The sequence below is a fragment of the Phoxinus phoxinus genome, assembly GCF_949152265.1.
Source record: "Phoxinus phoxinus genome assembly, chromosome: 13".
In the NCBI taxonomy this organism is placed as follows: domain Eukaryota; kingdom Metazoa; phylum Chordata; class Actinopteri; order Cypriniformes; family Leuciscidae; genus Phoxinus; species Phoxinus phoxinus.
The window spans coordinates 15719294-15740171 of record NC_136888.1 but is presented as its reverse complement, the minus strand read 5'-3'; the positions used below and the strand labels follow the sequence as shown (position 1 = coordinate 15740171).

Below are 20878 nucleotides of genomic sequence, written 5' to 3'. Positions count from 1 at the left end.
CCAAAGAATGGACCAAATTGCGGAGTATCAATTTGTGTCAGAGACTATGGCTGCCCCTGGTGTTGTGGACAATTTGCAAGATGAAACCTGATTTAGGTGATGAAAAATGCACCAGACAGGATAAATAGAAATGATAATGTTACAAATAACAGCAATCATTGTCTAATCAGTGTCTGGCAGTTTTCAGTCATGTTGAAATCTTCAAGGTCAAATTCGGGGCCTATGATATGCTTGCAGGAATTCTATGTTGAGTAAACACTCTCTCTCTCTCTCTCTCTCTCACTCTCTCTCTCTCTCTCTCTCTCTCTCTCTCTCTCTCTGTGTGCGTGTGCGTGTGTGTGAATTTCAATAATTGTAGTTGATATAATATAGTTGATATTAAGAAAACACAGTATATGTTGCACAATCATGACAATATTTGAGACTATAATATACTCTCCATATTCTATATAGACCAATAAGTGCTTGGAATGTCTCTGATAGTGCAGGTGAAGCAATCTTACCTTCATGATGTTAGAGTTTTAACAGAGCCTGGTACGTCAATCTATCTGACAGCATCATGATGGTTTACAGAGGGAAAATACCGTTTTTGAAAGAACAATAAGAGTCCTCAGCAGTTTTAGCCTTGTAGAGAAAAATGACGATGTTTGTATGAGATGCGAGGAACCAACGTATGGCTTTGTCTGAGAAATGGATTCCCCTCAGGGAGAATGATATTTATGATCTATCAGATAAGAAGCACGACAGAAGAGAAAAGCCTGTAAATCGCAGTGACTTTTCTTCAGGAACAGAACAGAATCCTTCCATTCCACTCTGTCCTTCCTGCACCTGAGAGGATGTTTGATTTTCTCCCCGCAACGTGCAGGATTAACTGTAATATCAGGGCTGGAGCGTTTGTGGCGGTAGCTTGCACTCACAAACAGTGTGATGTTCTCAAATGTACCCACAAAAAAAAAGATCTCCTTCTCTAGGAGAAATTAGCTTAAACGGGCAATTTCACACCCCGGCGAATTTCTTCGGTGTTTGGAGGTTTAATATGCTCTATGCTGGTTTAACGGTCAGACTGTGCCAAATTAGTAAGGCACAACGATTAGCAGAAAAATATCCCAGATGGCCCTTTGCCACATATAAAACTATAAGCAAATGCTAAGAGCACATGACTGATGTCTTACCTTCAACTGACAGGCACTAGGACCCAGGGCACGATGTGAGATTTGGGAAGCATGCAGGGGGCAGGACTTTTTTTAGAGCTTTTGTGGCAGAAAGTGCCATTGCGGCTTTGTCAACCCATTACCATAGTTATCAAGGAAACCAGACCCACATGCTTGTGCCAGCGCAGCCTGAGTCAATTACCACTGAGAGACAGTCATTTGCAGGCAGTGGCCTGGCCTATTGGTATTATCACAGGTCATATTTGAATAAAGTCACCTTTGCTGGTGTCTCTATTTAGCATCCAGCATAAAAAAATTAAATAAAATTGCATATTCATGTTTATTATCTTGGAAAACCATATAAAGATATCACATATATTATCATCATCATTCACTGATTATTTGCTTACACCCGCACAGGTTGTTTACAAAAACAATGACATCAGGCTGGAACTCTCCCGGCTCGCCCGCATTGTGGACCCCAAAATGAAGATCCAGGGAGACGTGGTGTTCAAGTGCGAGAATGTGGCCACCCTGGACCCCATCTCGTTCGAGACGCCCGAGGCCTATATCAGCCTACCTAAGTGGAACACCAAACGCATGGGCTCCATCTCCTTCGACTTCCGTACCACTGAACCAAACGGCCTTATTCTCTTTACCCACGGGAAGCAGCAGGAAAGAAAGGATGCCCGTAGCCAAAAGAATACAAAAGTGGACTTTTTTGCAGTGGAGCTTCTGGATGGAAGTTTGTACCTGCTGCTGGACATGGGCTCTGGGACTATCAAAGTAAAAGCCACACTGAACAAGGTGAACGACGGGGCCTGGTACCATGTGGACATCCAGCGAGATGGAAGATCAGGTCAGTGTGTGTGGATACTCAGACAAATACACTCACACACACACTTAAGTGTTATTTATACCATGCTTAACACATTGAATACATTATTTGAATCCAGTGCATACATGCATGCATACATTTATTTATTTGTTTGTTTCAGAACCAACTCTCTATTGTAGTAAAATTTATATTATTGGCACCTTTATGATAAATATGATTTTTCTCATTCGTTGCTTAGGGTAAAAATGTCTGATAAATAAATGCAAAGTAATTCAATGTAAATATGAGAATTATAAATAGTTTAATAATAATAATAGTAGTACAAATATTAATTATTATCATTATTTAATCATGTATTATGTATTATTTGATATTGAATGATTGATTATTATTTATTTAGTGACTTGTTTCACATGCTAAGAGATTACAGGATTACTAAATTTAATTCCTGATTAAAAATTGAATTCTAAACATGTTTCACGCACAAAAGCAGTTAAAAACAATTTGGTGCCCATATTAAGAGGTTAGGCCTAAAGGTCAGAGAGAGTGTTGAAAATGGCCTTGTACATAAAAATTGTGACATAAATGACTAACATTTACTAACATTATTAGTAAAATGAAAGAGAACTATCCTATATTTCCATTTTCGATGTGAGTAATATGCTCTTAGAAATAAAGACATTGTGATAAATTGTGTCTTATTTTTAAAACCAATTTTTAACTTTAAGCTCATGAAGAACTGCCACTTTGTTTCATTATTAAATCGGTTGGATACTGTAATTGCTTGTGTGTTTTCCATCGGCGTTAAGCTCTGCAGCCCAAAGATAACAGCTTTAAACAAAAAGCGCAGTGGTTAGTCACCAATAATGGACACATTTAGTCCAAAGTAGGCTGACATTTTCATTTCACATCTACTTTGACAGAACTTTCTATTATGGTTTATCCCCTCTATCTTTCTCTGTATCCTCATTCACCTCTTTCTTTCTTCCTTTGCCCTTGAATCGCTGGCACTCTGTTTCTGAATCGATCGACGACTACTCCATATCACTTCATAGCACAGGGCCCTTGGGAGGTCTTGTAGGATATCAATAATGTGAGGTTTTAGACAGAGCCATGTGGGTGACTGGACCGGTGTCAGTTCTGAAGAGATTATTTCCATTGATCCCTGGTTCCCCACATGGGATGCATTGTTTACATCTGCGTGTCTGTATGAGAGACACCGCTTTACAAGATTCACACACTCCCGATGAGGTCATAAATAGGAAATATTCCTCTCATAGTCCCCCACTCTCTCTATCTCATAGTCTATGGATGGTCATTCTATCCCTATCTTTGTATCTTGTGCACAGGGGACACAGGACAGACTGTCTGAGATTACGCAGTACAGTAACTTACAGTTGTTTAGTTTACAGTCTCTCCATATAGCTTGAATGTACCTCTACACCCTTGTTTCGTTTATTATACGTGGATCCATGAATAGCCCCACCTCCACTCACTTAAACCAGTTTAATGAGTTTTGTGGAATACTTCATTCTGATTGGTCAATTGTGCCATGCAGCACAAAACAAAACCAGGTAAAAACTGATAACACAAGCTCATCTGGATAACTGTCACTATAGTCGCCACTTTACGCTAGCTATGAACACTCTTTCCTCATTGATGTTTCGTGTTTGGTGAGCTAATCAAATATTAAAATTCCACTCATTATTTTGTACAACTATTAAATTATGTCATCCAGTATCACGGACTCGCTCTCTCTTGTTTCATATAAACGCAGATGCTGCCATTTTGTGGCGATTGTTTTGTACACTGTACTGGAATTTAAAACAAACAGGCACGATTTTAAAACGCTTATCCCCATAATTATTTATGTGGTGAAATACCATGTAATAAGTGGTATGACTGTATGGTACGAGTGGTATGACCTCCGCTTCGCGTCAGGGTCCTGATTACCCTGTCGGGGTTTATTCTGCGATAATAACCGGCTGGATGTACATTATCCCTTTCTTAACCATACGTTTTGTCAGGTTAAAATTACTTCTGGGGACATTTTAGAGTTTAAACGCATACCTAAACTGCAACCAAAAAAAATAACCATGAAATGATTTTAAACCTCTAACAATAACTCTGTGAATAACTTTTATTTTTGAAGGCTTGCTCATATAATCTTTGTCTCACTTTTGATTATTCCTAGGCACCATATCTGTTAACAGCCGTCGCACTCCGTTCACTGCCAGTGGAGAAAATGAGATCCTGGACCTGGAGGGGGACATGTACCTTGGCGGCCTCCCTGATAACCGGGCAGGCTTAATCCTTCCCACTGAACTATGGACCGCCATGCTAAACTACGGCTATGTGGGATGCATTCGGGACCTGTTCATTGATGGTCGTAGTAAGGACATCAGACAAATTGCTGAGGACCAGAATGGTGCAGGCATCAAACCTTCCTGCAACAAGATGCCAGTCAAGCAGTGCGACAGCTATCCGTGCAAGAACAAAGGCGTGTGCAAAGAAGGATGGAATCGCTTTATCTGCGACTGCACAGGCACCGGTTACTGGTCCCGCTCCTGCGAGAGGGGTGAGTTATCTGCCTTTACATTTACTTTTCCTTTATTAGTTCATATCATGTCAACAGGCCTGGATTTCTAGAATGCATTTTTCGTTCTATTTTAGAATAAACACACAAGGCGGGTTTAGTTTCGATTGCAACATTTGAATATTAAAAAAAAGACAATTTACAATCACCGTCACGCTAGTTTGTTTAGCTTCTCACCTGTAAAATCCCATCTGCTGCTGTTTGTAAACAGCAGATTAGCTCTCACATAATCAGTTAAACTATAAGCTCATTAATATCTCAGCACGTTGCTGTATGGAAGCTGATGTTCTCCGGCGTTTGGGGAGCCGTGCCTGTGATGATGTCATAACTTGGAAAAAGTCCAACCCCGCATACAGATCTTCAGATTTCATAGGCAAAGAGATTACTATTTGCATGAAAAATTAAGTGAAATGTAACAATGTTGCGACAAATGTTTTGGTCGAGGAAATAAATGGGTTTTTGAGTGGTTGTGAATCTTTAGCTTGAGTCTGTTGTGACTGCATGTTAGAATGACTCCATATGGGCCGGTACGCAGGGGTTCCAGGTAACCAGGTAATAGAGGGACTTCCAGCATGTCTGTGAACACTGAGCATAGCAAATTGCTTATTATGTTGGCATGAGAGCTGGTTTCTCTTATGGGCTGAATTACGCCGCATTCATTTCGTTGATATTACAAGAAACCATTGTTAGCCTATCTTTTTATTTTAATCTTGGTCTATATAACATATTTCGATAATCACATTTGTAGTTTAAATGCAGCAGCTGTTCTCAAATGATTTGAACCCAAGTACTGCCAAGTCCCTTTAATTCAAGTTTCTTCATCCTGCCATCTTGGTAAACGCTGTTTACAGTGACGTATCAGCTCCCTGTGTACTTCAATGAATACAGACCGAAATATGCATCACTGTTTGTCAAGAAAACAATTCTATAGCATGTATCAAATCACCAATACTATTTGACTACAACAGTGTTATATATGTTGCTTGCTTGCTTATGTATTTATTTATTTTTCTTAAACTAGCTTCTATACTACTTGTACTTTGTACTACTTTGCAGTAAGGCTAATATTGTTGACACCGTTGTGATAAATTGCTTGTGATTTGCATAATTTGTTGCTTTGGAGAAAAATGTTTCATAAACAAATGTAAAGCAAGTTAAATGCAAATAGATTAGAAATAAATAATAATAATAATTATTATTTTTGAATATAATTAAGGTAAGGATTAGGTCACGGATGAAGATTATCTTGGTGATCATTACTCCAATTTCTGATTTGCTGCTTTTTTTAAATATTATGTAGCTTATGAGATGGATTCACAAAATTCACAAAAAATATTCAGGGCATTCAAATTTTTGATTTTAGGCTCATGTTTCTGAGAATGAAAATGCTCTAAATAACAAAAATATGTCTCAAGATTATAAGGGGCAGACAGCAGACATTGACATTAATTGTTTTTTTTTTGTGTTGTTAGAGCACATGGAATGCTATCATCTTCTGTCTTTGTGCAATGTTTTTAGACAGATGTAAAAGTCATATACAACAGTTAAAACACTCCATTGACAGAGAATAAGACTGTACATCAACCTCCTGCACATTCATTTGCCATAAATGTCTGTCATAATCATCTGCAAGGGCATCAAACTATTCTCATTCTGAGTAGAGATGCTTCTAAACACTGTCATTCGACTACACTTGTGCCACAAGGCAAAATATTCAGCTTTCTAAGTGTCAGTCACCCACACACATACACATACACAAATTCTTTGTTGTGATTGATAGCAATGAAATCTGTGCACCTGGTCTGCTCATTTGCATGGCTCATGTCTGAACCAATAACCAAACACTGAAATGACTAGACAGCCCTAAAATTTAAAAGTGCACTTACTTGTATTAATGACATTTAATTACACACTTAATTACATAATTATTAGGGATGCTAGCTAAGATGCTTGAAGATCATCTACATAGAAGCATCTACATAGAAAACGCTGAGGAAAATCCTGGTGGACTGGTCAAATCTGTGCACCCTGACTCATTGAACAAGTCAGTTATGTTAAGACTAGTCATTTCAGCCAGCTTTTCACATTTTACTGTGCAATATGCATCACAGTCAGTAAACAAACTTTGGATCACCATCTGAGACCAGTAGGATGTCTAATGAGTGAGTTTTTGACCGCAGATGCGCGATGATGCTGCGTGTGCTTTAGAAACACCCGTATTCTGCTTGCTTCCAAGTTCTCACACATAACACCACTCGAACCATCCATAAAATAAGCTTTCATAAAGTTTGGTTTGCTTAAAGTTTTAAGTGAATTTCAAGGACATTCGCAGGCTTCATTGCACAAGATATGCGCTGTGAGAAACGCGTGCTTTGCTTGATGTTAAGTGTGTATGTGTGTGTGTGTGTTATAGCCTTAAACCCTCACTCTGCTAAGAGTGCACACCGGACTACCTGATATTTGTCCAGATTATCTGCTTCATAGAAGCCTGTAGCTGCTGCTCGGGTCGAACAACTGGCTGCTGTCACACACCACGCTGTACTCCTGTCGGTACACATACACTTCAGATTTTCTCGAATGCACACTCAGCATTTCAACCCTGACGAACACCTCTTTTTTCCAGATTGAGGGAATTTGACATTGTGCTGGACTGAAATGTTTAGTCTAGAAGTGCTGCAGTTAATTCACTTTAGAAATTCAAATAGTTTAATGAAGGGAATTTAATGGATTTTTGTTTCTTACGCTAGCTTCTATACTACCTTGTATGTACTACTTTGCAGTAAAGCTAATATTGTTGACAGCTTTATGACAAATTGCTTGTGATTCATTTGTTGCTTTTGGGAAAAATGTCTGATAAACAAATGTAAAGCAAGTTAAATGTAGATGAGAAATTAGTAATACTACTATTAATAATAATAATAATAATGATAAAAAATAATATAGATGGATAGATCAATCTATTAATCTATGTATTATATTATGTTACGTAAAATAAACTTCCAGATGTTGTTTAATTTTCGATTAGTCAGCTTTAACATCTAAACATGTTCTGTCACATACATTTATATTATACAAAAGCCTACAAACTTAATGAATGTAAATATGAATGTGTCTTTTTCTCTGTCATTTTTTGATTGGCATGAATTATATTCTAAACAAAGAAAACGTCCCTCACTGAATAGCTTGCTAGAATATAAAACAACGCAAGATGGAGAGTCTGAATTAACTGAATTCTGCTTCCTTAACATTTATTAAATCTATTATACAGAATACAGCTATGATCTCTCAAGGTCATCTCTTATCTTATGCTTAAAATTACAAACACCCTAACTACATATGAGCTCAGAAAACTACATGGTGGGGGATTAAAGAGATAAAAACAGTGCTGGATTCATTATAGAGGCCCAATTTTAATTTAACAATTTTTACATATTACAATATTGTGTCTTTTTTGTGTGTGTATGTTACTCTATCATTGACTATAACATTGGCTATATTCACAATAGCCAATGTTATAGTCAATGATAGAGTAACATACACACACAAAAAAAGAATGAAATGGTTATTGCATAATAGAAATTTTAAGGTCACACATTTTCATTAAAACAACATTTTATTATTATAAGTGCCATCTTTCCGTGGGAAGATACATTACAGTCCCTGAGATGGAAACCTACATTGATTGCTACGGTCAATATCTGGGGTCTATGTTGTGCATTTATCTGTCATAATAATGCAAGCCATATCATATAAATCTGTTTTGTATTAACAGATTTAAATATTTTGATTAAATCCGTTATATCTGAATGATTGTTTTTCAGACACATTTTCCATTTGAAAACTGCAATACTGTTCTAGCTCACAATAGAACAAATAATAGTGTAACAGGTAAAAACCTGTTTTCATGCGGTAATTGAACTCCTTTTACCGCATCGTCTGATGTGCCTTGCCAATTTAGTGCTGAGATTTAGTTTTGCACGTTAATTCCATCAGTCATTAATGTACAAAATTATTTTGTTTTGTTAATAAATTCATAACCTCATTTCCGTGCGAACGGCCCCGATCATTACAAAAGTACCTTGACAGGTCATGCTTCAGTAATGCTAAATTAAATAACGAGATCGGATGATTGTGGGAAGAGCTGATATGTTGATAATTGGCTTAGATATTTTGTTTGTATGCATGGTTTGCCATGCGGTTTGTTAATATCATTTATATGTGTCTACACTCATATAAAAAATGTGTTTTTGTGTTTGCAAACAGGCCAAGTTGTACTGGGAACTTTGGCTCTCTCCTAAGCACCGCTGGCTATAGTGCTTGAGTTAATTGCTATTGATTCAGGTAGTGTGAAGGTCATCTATGCTGGCCTGAGGGCCTTAGGGAGCCAAAGTGGACCCCACAGCCACGGCCCTTAAATCACATGAGAGTGAACTGAATGTTTCGGCTATGGGTCCCTTAACAACACTCAAATATAATCACAACTGAGTTTACTCACATTCCTCCATCTTCAGCAATACAATATTTCTCCCAGCCTTGACCGTGAAGCCCATGTCACACGGAGGCCTGTGTGATTAGTGTAAAACTTTATATAACACAAACTGCAGGTTCCCTCAGTAGTGCACTGCAGTTCTGTTTTACTTTCCCGTTTTACCACCTAAGGCTTTTAGGATATATTGATTTGATACTGTAGTGTCTCTGATTAAGCCACAAAGAGCACATAGAGATGACATCCGTGAGGGTTTATCTTGCAATTACTCTTTCGAGCCTAATCTGGGTAATTATGTCAGTGATTTTACTCTTTCCTCAGGTTGTCTTTTCTTTTGATTGCCTTCATTTCTCTCTCTGTCTCTCTCTTTCATTCTCTTTGAAGAGATGATGAGGGGGAGGAACCTTTGTAAAATGCACAATGATTGGAGTATATCATTTCATGGCAAAATTCACAAAACAAAACAGAGAATAAAAAAAAAGATCCACATTCGTACAGTTTATTCATGCAGCTGCAAATGCATTTATCCAAAAACAAAAATACACGCACATGCATGTCTTTCACCATTCCACCACATCCAACTTTTGTATAGGGTTTAGTGCTTCTGAGGGTTGCGTTAAGATGATATGTCAAGTTAAAACTTGCGTTTTGTCCATTTTTGGGGGGTATATATACATATATATATATGGTCAGCCGCAAAAATAACTGTGTCCACATCTTTTCAGTGCTAATTTTTCCACTGTGTGTCTTTAGTAAATCCTGACAGTAGTTTTTTTAATACCAAAGAGGGTTTGCGCTGGCACAAGCTGTTAGTAAATCTGGCCCTAAGTGTTTAAAAAGTAAATATTATTTTATAGATATAGTTCAGAACAATTATGAAGATTTAGAAGTGGCCATTTTGCTGCTTTGTGTTGTTGTTTCACTGGTCTTAGATCAGTGTTAATTGTAGCGACAATGCATGTTCTTGATCGATCATTGCTGTCATTTCAGGGCACTCATGTCCATCAGTAGCACAATGTACACGTTATTCCACACACACATGTGCATGCCCACATTTTCAGACACCTTGGACGTTGAGGTTGAGGTTATGGATCGACACTCAAGTCATGTCTTAGGGGTAAACACGTCAGTATAAGATTTCACAGCAGTCGATCAAAACGTGCCGCCCCCGTGGTCCCGAGGCCTTGTTATCTTCCCCCGTCCCCAGCAATCTGTCTGATTTCACAGCTTCAAGAAATCAGCTCATATTCTGCAGATTTGCCCTCCCTATCATTCACCTCTCTTTGAAAAGTCTCTAATCATGCTGAATAGCCAATCAGTGAAGCACTAACAACAGCATTCATTTGGCCACGGTACACAAGCTCATCCAGACGGGAACTTTGTGCCTGCCTTTGTGTAGCTCTTTATTTAGGACCGGGTAAAAATGATTCGTTCTTTTGCGAGATGCATCAGTGTGTTGACATATCAGACCCCATCAATAGAAAGTGTTCAACAAGAGTATACAAAACACGCCATTCCATCACGAGAGGGGAGAGGTGGTCTCCGCCATCGCCTGAGGAAATGGGAGATAGCATTGCTTTCCTTGACAGCTGTGGATATTGGATATTTCAAACTGTCAAAGAGTTTTCGCATTCTCACTCTTTATTGTCCCTTTCTCACTCTATTCTTACATTCTGTCTTTGTCACAATACATTCCTCTTTTGTATTATGAATGGGCCTTTTTTACATAGCTTTTATTATTATCATTATTATTATTTAGGTCCACTTGTAATGTCAGTGAAGGGCTGTTCTAAAAGATGGGTAGCATAATTATGATTATTCTAAGAGACCATCTTTTGGCCAAAGTCTTTTTTTCACAGAAACATCCTTATTCATATAGGGCCCTATTTTAACAATCTAAGCACATGGTCTAAAGCGCAGGGCCCAAGTTCACTTATGGCGTGTCCGAATCCCCTTTTGCTAGTATAACGACGGGAAAAATGGTCGGCGCGCCAGGCGCATGGTCTAAAAGGGTTGTCCCTATTCTCTTAATGAGTAATGGGTGTGTTTTGGGATTTACGTGTGTTAAACCAACCAGAGTCTCATCTCCCATTCTCTTTAAATGGCAATTGCACTCAGTGGATTCACTATTTACATGACGGAATTTGATAACGAAAAGAGGTACTCGTCTCCAGAGCGCAAGCGGATCTGCTCGTGCGCGAGGTAAAAGTGCGCAAGCAGACCATCTACGGGACAAGCCGGATTCCACCATATCTTTATGTACACAATAATAATCTTTTACATTGTAATCCTTTTATTTTAAATATTTGGCTCTTTTGTGTGCTGCTGTGCGTCCCTGTGTGTTTAATAAGCAGAGTGTACACGCGTTGTGGACCCGCCTATGGGGGCACATTACTAACGCGCTTTTTAAATAACAAAAAAAATGATTGCGCCATTGACTTTAGACCAGGTTTCAGTTGGTCAATGGCGCAGTCTATTTCTGTTGCCTCAAAATAGCAACGCGCCAACAATGTGCCTAAACACACCTCGTTTTCAGACCAGCACGCCCATGGGAGCACAAATGGGTGCAAATGCATTTGCTATTTAAACAACGTGGCGCAGGACGTGAAAATGATAACTGCGTCGAACTGAATCTAGCAAAAAACACTTGCGTCGCGCTTGGCACTGCATTGCGCCGGGTGTAAGATAGGGATCACAGTGTTAAAGTATTGATTAAACTCCTTAGGTCTTCAAGTGTTTTTTTGTTGTTGTTGTGTTGGACAACATTTTTTATTTTATTTGAATCAAGATTTTAGAAGCCATTTCAGGTTTTAAATGCATTTTGATTCATTATTTAGTAGATTTCAAAGAACTCTTCTGGTACAGATCAGGATTAAAACTAATTTCTGAGAGTTCATCATGACTAATCAAAAGTGGTGAGCCAGAATTAATAAATTAGAATCACTAAATATCTTAAAATAATTTTCATAAAGAGGCCATTTTTTATTATTATTTGAATAAAGACCTCTAGATATGCTATATGAAATATTGTACTTTTGTATCATTTTAGGATGAAAATTAATGTTTGTCTGCTTATGAATTAGGACAGAATTTACCCGTACACACAGGCAACGGGTTTATAAATGCATAAACAGAGCAGAAATTTAAAAGACAAGACACTTTATCTCAGTCTGCCATCTTCCATAATACCAATGTGGCAGTTTAGCATGAATTTCCGTTGCTCTGAGCTAATCGTATCGCTCTTAGTAAGATGATACTTTTGTTTTTGACTGTTTGAGTCTGTGATTTAGGACATGAGCACAGAAGAATCTGAAAGCAACTCATTATTTTCCTGTTGTGGCAAAAACAATATTTTGTTTCAGTTTTCAAAGCAAATGGAAGCATGTTTCCTTCCAATTTTTGTTGTTGTTTGCTTTTGTCTCTGAACACTTATGTCATGCAGACTTGAGTAATTATTTAAATGAACAGAATGTGGAACAGTTAATATTGTTAATATTTTTAATTTAGCACAGACAGCAAACAGCCAAAAGAGAGAATATGTCTGTTTTTCTTTCCTTCTCCTTCTATTTTATTTTAGCTAATACAACATTGATGTACTTTAGTAATATCATTAACATATCTGACCTATAGTTAAGTGATATTACGATGTACATGTAGCATGTAAACTTGACATCTTTGAGCACCCCTGTATATTTTTCTTTATGGAGATATATTTGGTTTCAGATTTTTCTGCTCCTAAACTCAAGTTTAAAAGGAACAAACTGGTTGGTCACAACATGTTTGTCATAAATCTGTTCTTGTAGTTCTTTTTCAGAAAAAACTGCACTGTGGACCAGACTTTATGGGTGTTAGTGTCTCGTAAGCAAACTTGTAAGCTGACTCTCACGACACTGAATAGTCCTGAGCATTTAAATAGTGTTTTATCACACTGCAAATTCAAGCTGACACAATGTAAATTAGTCATCTCATCATTGATCATTCACACAACACAATATCTCATTTTACATCAATGTGTTTTTTCTGTCCCTTCTCTCCATGTGTGGAGGCACACAGGAGCCAAGGTCCCCCCCCCCCCCCCTGTCACAGCTGGTTAGAGGAGCAAGAGGTGACGGCCCACGATAATCCACCAACATGCTCTTAGTAGAAACTCACGGGCCTGTTGAATTTTCAGATCGCAGGTGTTGGCAGCCTCAAAAACCTTCATGAATTATTGTGAGTCGAGGGCCCTCACCAGGCTGCTACACCACTGTTTATGTAGTAATCTCAGCCAATCACTATCATTCCTGCTTTCTTCCCTTAGAACAATTTAAATGAGCCATGAAAGGACAAGGAAGGAGAGCACAGTGGTGAGAGAGAGAGAAAGAGAGAGAGAGAGAGAGCGAGAGAGAGAGACATGAGAACTATGACATAGCAGCTAGCATATGTTGCCCGTATTATATACTGTATATATATATTATTATATACATAATTATACTATATACATAATATATATTGTATATATATATGATCTATATATATATATTAATAAAGCCATATTTTATAACAATATATTACAAATCAGACACTGTTGTGTCTTACAGTAAGTGAGATATAATATTACTTTGGATATCAAAATGAATTTGAATAATTTGATGGGAATTATTTCAGTTCATATTGAAATCTTCCACTTGCAGACTTTGATGTCTTGGCATATCTGGGCACAGTTTTGCGACACTCAAATATCTTCCAAACTCCAGAGAAGACACGTGAGATGTCAGGAGAAAAGTCTGGTAGCTCTCCATGTAATTTTATTTGTTATCAAGGAGAAATGTTTATGGGCCTCTCCCTGCTATTCTCTATCTGCAGTAAAATAAGAAACCCAAGAAGAGAGGGATTCGTGGAGGGCTTGCGGGTTTGCTGTAAGCAGTATGGCTCTGCGGTTGAAAACAGTTTATTTCCAGTGGCAGGAGAGTTATTGAACTGTTTCTAATCCAGCTCTGAAGCAAAATGAGCGCAGACGAGAGCGGTCCGCAAGCTGCTTTCACAATCACGGCTGAAACAGAACAGAGTAAATCCTTTTGTGTCGGCGTTGGGAGGAGCAGAGAGGCACGTGGAGGAGGATGTGCCAACTGTATTTGGTCCTCCTTTTTCAAGGGCGGCTCTAAATTATTCAAATTGTTGCTGCAGTATTGCTACGATTCTCTATTTATGGCAACTGCGGGTGTCAGAAGCCCCCTTCAGGGTTTCACTATAAACCTTTCCTGGGCCCACCAGAGCTTGGGAACTGATTTGCACATTTAAGTGGTTTTTGGAGGATACTTAAGAAACTTGCACATTGTATAATGCTGGTTATTCACAGTCAGAAATGGATCTTTAAAATTGTTTACAGTGTCCATGCAGTAATGCTTTTAATTCTCTGTGTTTAATGTTGGTTGACATTATATGTTGTTGTGCAACCCTTTAACACACTCATGTGTTGACATCCTAAGACATCTGCTGCCATCTAGTGGCACATGAGGGGACATTTTAAAGGATCTGTGATGGTCAACCTAGAGAGATAGAGGACATTTTAAGGACAGATGCTGTTTTCTGGATATTTATCCTGTTTGGTGCTGTGCATGCAGAATTTTCCTAATTTCTTATGCGGAGCAGATTGCAGATGTTAAGTAAATCATTAATAGTATTTCTGAATTTAAACTATTATAATTTATCTCAATGTAAGAGAGATAATGGATTCATTTGAAGACTATAGTCTCAAATCCATCTCGAATTATGATATGTATGACCAAATAGACAGCCTGTAATTTAAGCCTGGTTTTTGATTGGTTTATGATTGTTAAACAGTTGTGCTGTGAAAAACCTTAATTTTCTCCCTGACAAAATATAGCCTATTGAAAGTGACTCTGTTTCATGCATACTATTATAGTAGTGACCTAAAATCACATGCAATGTTTCTCTCTGTTCCTCTTATTCAAGCTTGTGTTAGAGACTGCAATGGGCATAATTCGGGCATAGGGATGGGTACTTCTACTATTATCGATGCTGTAACAGTATTCTTATTGGTTCTTTTTGGCATATTTTTAATAAAAATAAAATAAAAAATAAACAAATTAAGAACATTATTAACCTTGCTTGATATGAATTGTAAAATATATATTTAGCAAAAGAAACCGCAATGTTTGAATACAACAAACATAAAACATCTATAAATGCAGGCATTTTTTTTTTAGATATGATACAATAAGAATAAAGAAACAAAGTACAAACAAATGGTCAAATAAATACTATAAATATGCAATAAAACAAAGATACAAATGAAATAAACAGTGCTTTAATTTCTGGAAGGTCTACTAACATTACTGTTCAGGGAAGTAATGTGGCCTACAAAAGAAACACTGTAAAATAACACTGCACATTTTTCACTGTATAAATTGATAGATTCATGCTTATAAAAGCTAAAGTTATTCATTCAAGACCTGTGAGTAATTTTCTCTTTGCCTTTTGTTGTTTGATTCACAATAATAGCACGATTTTCAGCAGATTTATTAGACTGCTGCCATTTTGCAGATCTAATAATACACATCATATTTTCTCCCAACTATTTACGCCCATTTAAGACACATCGTGTTCAAGTGAATAATCTCCAAGCCGGTCATTTTGACATATTTTTGTGTGTATTTGATTGGTCAGATACGCACACAAAGCCTAAAGTATCATTTGCATCCGAGCGCGCACACAAAAAGCCGCCTTGAATTTGGAAACAGTGTCTTTTGCACGGATTATTGTGCTTTTAATAGCTCTTTTTATTATCAAGCACGTCCCGCAATTTGGCAACATAGAGACTGCATTTTGAAACAATTACCGATTGTGCCGCTGTGAAGGGAAGGAAGTTGCGCTGGACGGAACGCGGCTAATTTAATATTTTTACCTTCAAAGTCGAAATCAAAAATAAAATTAGATTAATATCACATGCCTAAAGTGTAACCAGACGTTCGAATGTTTAGTTCCCTCGACCATCGTCACTCATTCTGGATTGCGAATTGTCAAAATGCATCACAGACAAATTGTTTAATATTATCGCATATAGAAACGGCTGGCAATATAGAATTTGTTAACTTCTATGAATAGCCCAAGTATAGGCCTACGTGCATTTTCTTTAATTCTATAGTAGCCTACGACAGCAAAAACGGTAACGTCTCGAGCTTTCATAGTTTTGCTCTGGGCCCCATTTAATACAGAGCAGAACACACACCTGCAACACATTATTTAACATGTGTGTGAGCGTTTGTGTGGGTGTAACCAGTGGCCACCTGCAGGTACAGTATGTTTAATTACAAACATGCGCTGAACAATTTCCTGAATGATTTGGTTTTAGTAAAAGGTTTTAGTTTATTTTTTACATAGTTTCGTCCACAAAAGCAGAGAATATCCAGCTTTCGGAGTGGAGAGCTCTCCAATGTTTATTGATCTATTTAACTCGCTGTAAATACTGTGATAGCCGACAGACGAGGAGTGACGTTTCTCATAGATAAAAAGTTCCTGCATTGGAAACTGATTCCTAAACTTTTTTTTTTTTTTGTCTAAGGTACTCCCACAGTTGGTTCATCTTCACCAAACCAGACTTGTGTTAACTTATATTACTCTGAATATTAGTTAACATTTATTAATACACCTGAATTGGCCATTGTTACAATGATAATCTCACTCATGCTCACAATGGTTGATGAAATGTCATCAGGAATTACCTAAAACCTTAATTGGGCAGTTGGACGCCGCACTGCAATGGCAGACGTATAATAAAAAGGTCTCTCTTTACACCTTAATTTGCAGCATGTGGCACCGCAGGAGCTGATAAAGGTTAAAGAGTCTAAACGAACAGCAAAAGAGAGGCAACAGCTGCTCTGTTTTGAGGCACTGCTCACCAAATGGTCTCTGCATGTCTCTGCCTCACAGCAGAGATTGAAGGTTGAATTGCTGCCTACATTAATGTCCTTGTCATCTTCAGTTTAGAGTTCGCTGTCTGCCGGTGAGCAGCAGGAAGACTGACAGTTTAATGAACATTGATTGCCTTTTATGTCTGATGTTTCTCTCATTATGTCATTGAGACAGAGCTCAGTACAGGTCAGTCTGATCCCTCTGTGCTGCACAGATGATGATGATAGATCATATCACAGATACACCTTAATTAAGCAGCCTGCGCTCACTCAATATTAGAAGCTAAATCAATACATTTGTATTCCAGAGCGCTAGTCATTCGGGTTAATCGAAACGTTATGACACAAACGCACTGTGCCTCAAGCAAGGCCAATAATTTGGGGGGGGGTTCAGGGGGGAGAAAATAAAATGTACCCGCACAAAAGCATTAACGCAGGATACGTTCATTTTTTTATTTAAAAAAAATCCAGCCATAAATATTTCTTACTGGCTATCAAACTAATTTTATATATTTTTTTATAGATTATTTTTATGTAATAAATTTGGCCATGTTTTTACATTTAAATGGTCTTTTTTTTGTTGAAGTTAACTTAATAACTAGTCCTGCAGTGTTTATTTAGCCGAATATTACATGCATTCTTGGTGAGTCTTTTTGGACCCTAAGCTGACTTATATGCTTTTTACGATACACAACATTTATATATATATATATATATATATAGTGTGTGTGTGTGTGTGTGTGTGATGTATTAAGTAAAAAATACATCCATAATAAACATAAAACAGAGTTACAAAAATGTTGTTTAAAAACCATTTTAGATGGAGCTTATCATGTCACACTTTGGGACACTGCTTGAAATCTGACCCCAGAAACTGCACATTTGCAAATCTCAATAGTCAAATGCATGCAATATCTGTTTATGAACGATAATGCATATCCAAAAGTTCAGAAGCAGCACAGAGAGAAGAAAACAAAACAATTCTGATTAAACATTCCATCTATTCATTCATCAATTAGTGAGATTGAATGTCAGTTAAAGCCCTTTATTTATTGAATTAGCCTCTCCCATGAGTAATGCTTTTTGCAGCTCATTTGACTTTCATGAACCGTGTTTCATTCGGGCATGTGATTGAATAAGTTCTGTGTTCATTATTTACATTGGAAAACAAAAGATCTGCTTAATTAATATACCGAAATGTAGAGTGTGCACAGCATTTTTATGCAGCCATAAGAACTGTATTAATTATCCCAGCTAAAAGAAGAGAAAAAGCTTTACAGTGAATGAGTGCCCTCACGTGCCCTGAGTCGGATTAATGAAATTCTTTGAGAGGAAACAGTAGTAACATAAATCTCATAAGTGAGCCTCTCAAGATGGCTGCCGGACGCTGTTGTGTAACATCGGCTCCTTATTGAGAAAACACCGCCACCCTGTGAAGATTTCTGGTGGCTCTTTCCCCCGTCACTCTTGTCACATCCTCCATGCCATGTTTCTGTCCTCCCGCATCAGCCCGCTGCTCAATAACGTTGATACAAAATCATTTTGATTTGCTTTCACTCGGAGTTAACCATCAGATACTGTCTAGAGGTTAGTCCCACTTATCTGTTTCTCTTCTCGCTGTCTTCACTGATGGCCGCTCGACCTCGATTTCTTTCTCCCTCTCTCTGCTTAGTATGCCGGGTGTAAAATGAAAACTGGCGGGGGCCCCAGGGAGGATTTGAAAAGCAACTAATTGGACATAATAACATATTGATCGATGTGTAATTGTAGAGTTTGTCAGCGGTTTCTATGCATCAGTATTTAGAATGCATGTGTTCAGGATAGAGTTTTCACGGCTGAGGATTAAATGAGCATTTATTTTTGATCTTCTCTTGAAATACACACATACATTTAAAAAACCCATAGGAAAATCTCAAGGTAACCTTTTCTGAAACACATTCTGACGGGTTTTTTATTTTATTTTATTTTTTACTTTACAGGACTTGTCACTTGACATACTTTATTTGAAACCTCTCCGAATCTGCCATGTCTGTGTTTTTTAACAATCTTACAGAGCAAATTATCTTTTGTAACTATACATGTTTTTACTGTCAATTTTGATTAGTTTTAATAAATCCTGGCTGCATAAAAACATTAATTTCTTTCAAAACTGACCTCAAACTTTTGAACAGTGTATATATTGTATTATTTTATCTGGAGCAACTATTGACCTTCATTGAATATTGTAACTAAAACTAAATATCTTGTGCTGCACAGGTTTTCTCAAAAATATTTAGCCTGAGGTATTTGAAATGAGATTTTATGTGACCTCTACAAGTGATCTCAGAGAAAAAAAACCTGCCCAGACAACAGAGTTTAGCTGCCAGTTCTGTCTACATGCTGTAGAGTCAAAGCAGACATTTTATGCTTGGCTGGCTTTTCTAATACTTTCATATGGAGTGTTTTCAGGCCAGCGGTGCGTTGAATGACAGTCAGAGGCTGAGGCTGGAGAGAAAGGGCATCGCTGCATCCATCAGTCCTGTCCAAGGCCTGGCTGGCTGGCTGGCTGGCTGGCTGTGTGGCAGCTTGCTAAAAAAATGCAGAAGGCAGGAGAGATCTGTTCATTTACCTGTTGAGCCAGTTAATCGAAACCTGTAGGAGAACTCAATGTGCTTTGTTTTAGTCAAGCGTTTTCCCAGGAAGATGACTTTACATGTGATGGCCATCACCTTGACCATGCAGTCTACTGGTATTTCAAAATTGTGTAGGGGTATAATTTGGCATTGTTTATGCTGAAAGTCCAATACAATGCATTCTTTTAAATTTGTTTTATTATATTGTCATTCACGTCTTTTTGTGTGAGTCTAAGATATCACTCCAAAAAAAACGTGCAATGATTGTTTTCTCTCCTGGAAGAATTTTTTTTACATTTAACTTGTCTAAACACAGTTCTTGTGTTCTTTTGTCCACAGAGGCGTCTATCTTGAGCTATGATGGGAGCATGTTCATGAAAGTGGTGATGCCTACCGTGATGCACACTGAAGCGGAGGACGTGTCCCTTCGCTTCATGTCTCAGCGGGCGTATGGCCTGCTCATGGCCACCACTTCACGTGACTCCGCTGATACTCTTCGGCTAGAGCTGGATGGCAGTCGTGTCAAACTCACGGTCAACTTAGGTATTGTATAAAACCCCCTCCTTCAGGATGCAGTGCTTCTTCTCTTTCTCTCTCTTCCTTTCTTTCCATCGTTCCAGCCCCACCCTCCCCTGAATCCATCATCATTACATTCATTAATAAGATATATTAAGATGTTGTTTTATTGTTTTTCTTTATTTGTATGGTTCACCAGACATTTGATTAAGTTGAGTTTGAATTGATAGTTTTCTTTACAGTAAGTAATTGATTGTAAATTTAACCAAAATTTTGGCTATTAATTGATGTTGAGGGTTGGGCGGTATGACCTTATTTCACTGTATAAGTAATTTACTATTATATGTATCACAGTAGGGTTACTTATGAGAGACCTTCAAAATTTTACTTTATTTTATAATTTTATTCAGAACTTGATGAATGCAAACCAATGGATATGTTTATTTATAAAAACTGAAGGTTAAGTCCAACGATAGCTGCACACAATGCAACATTAAAGTTAAAAACATTAAATATTGAAGTGAAATCTGTATATATTATATTTGAAATATATATATATATATATATACAATTTTCAGCTAAATTATGATTTGATGAACCATTATGCATACATGTACACTACGAGCGATTTGGCCGGTTGTTCGGCAGCCATAAACAACTAATCTTTAACTAAACAACTAAGGCTATGTTCACACTTGTAGTTCGGTTCTCTTGGTTCGTTTGGTCTGGACTGAAAATTTAGTCTTCATTCATTTAGCGTTCACAC

At 37.6% G+C, this 20878-nt stretch overlaps 1 protein-coding gene across 10 annotated transcripts in view; it reads left to right on the top strand.

Annotated features, from left to right (window-relative positions):
- nrxn3a (neurexin 3a) overlaps positions 1-20878 on the top strand; it is a 271016-nt gene that overhangs the window by 62688 nt on the left and 187450 nt on the right. For all 10 annotated transcript variants that reach the window (XR_013800086.1, XR_013800087.1, XM_079633503.1 and 7 more), the window contains 3 exons: positions 1572-2010; positions 4184-4567; positions 19936-20139. Coding sequence is in view for 8 of the 10 variants with exons in the window: in XM_079633503.1 (XP_079489629.1) it covers positions 1572-2010; positions 4184-4567; positions 19936-20139 (1027 nt within the window). In the remaining 2 variants the exon portion in view is untranslated. The remainder of the gene's footprint in view (positions 1-1571; positions 2011-4183; positions 4568-19935; positions 20140-20878) is intronic.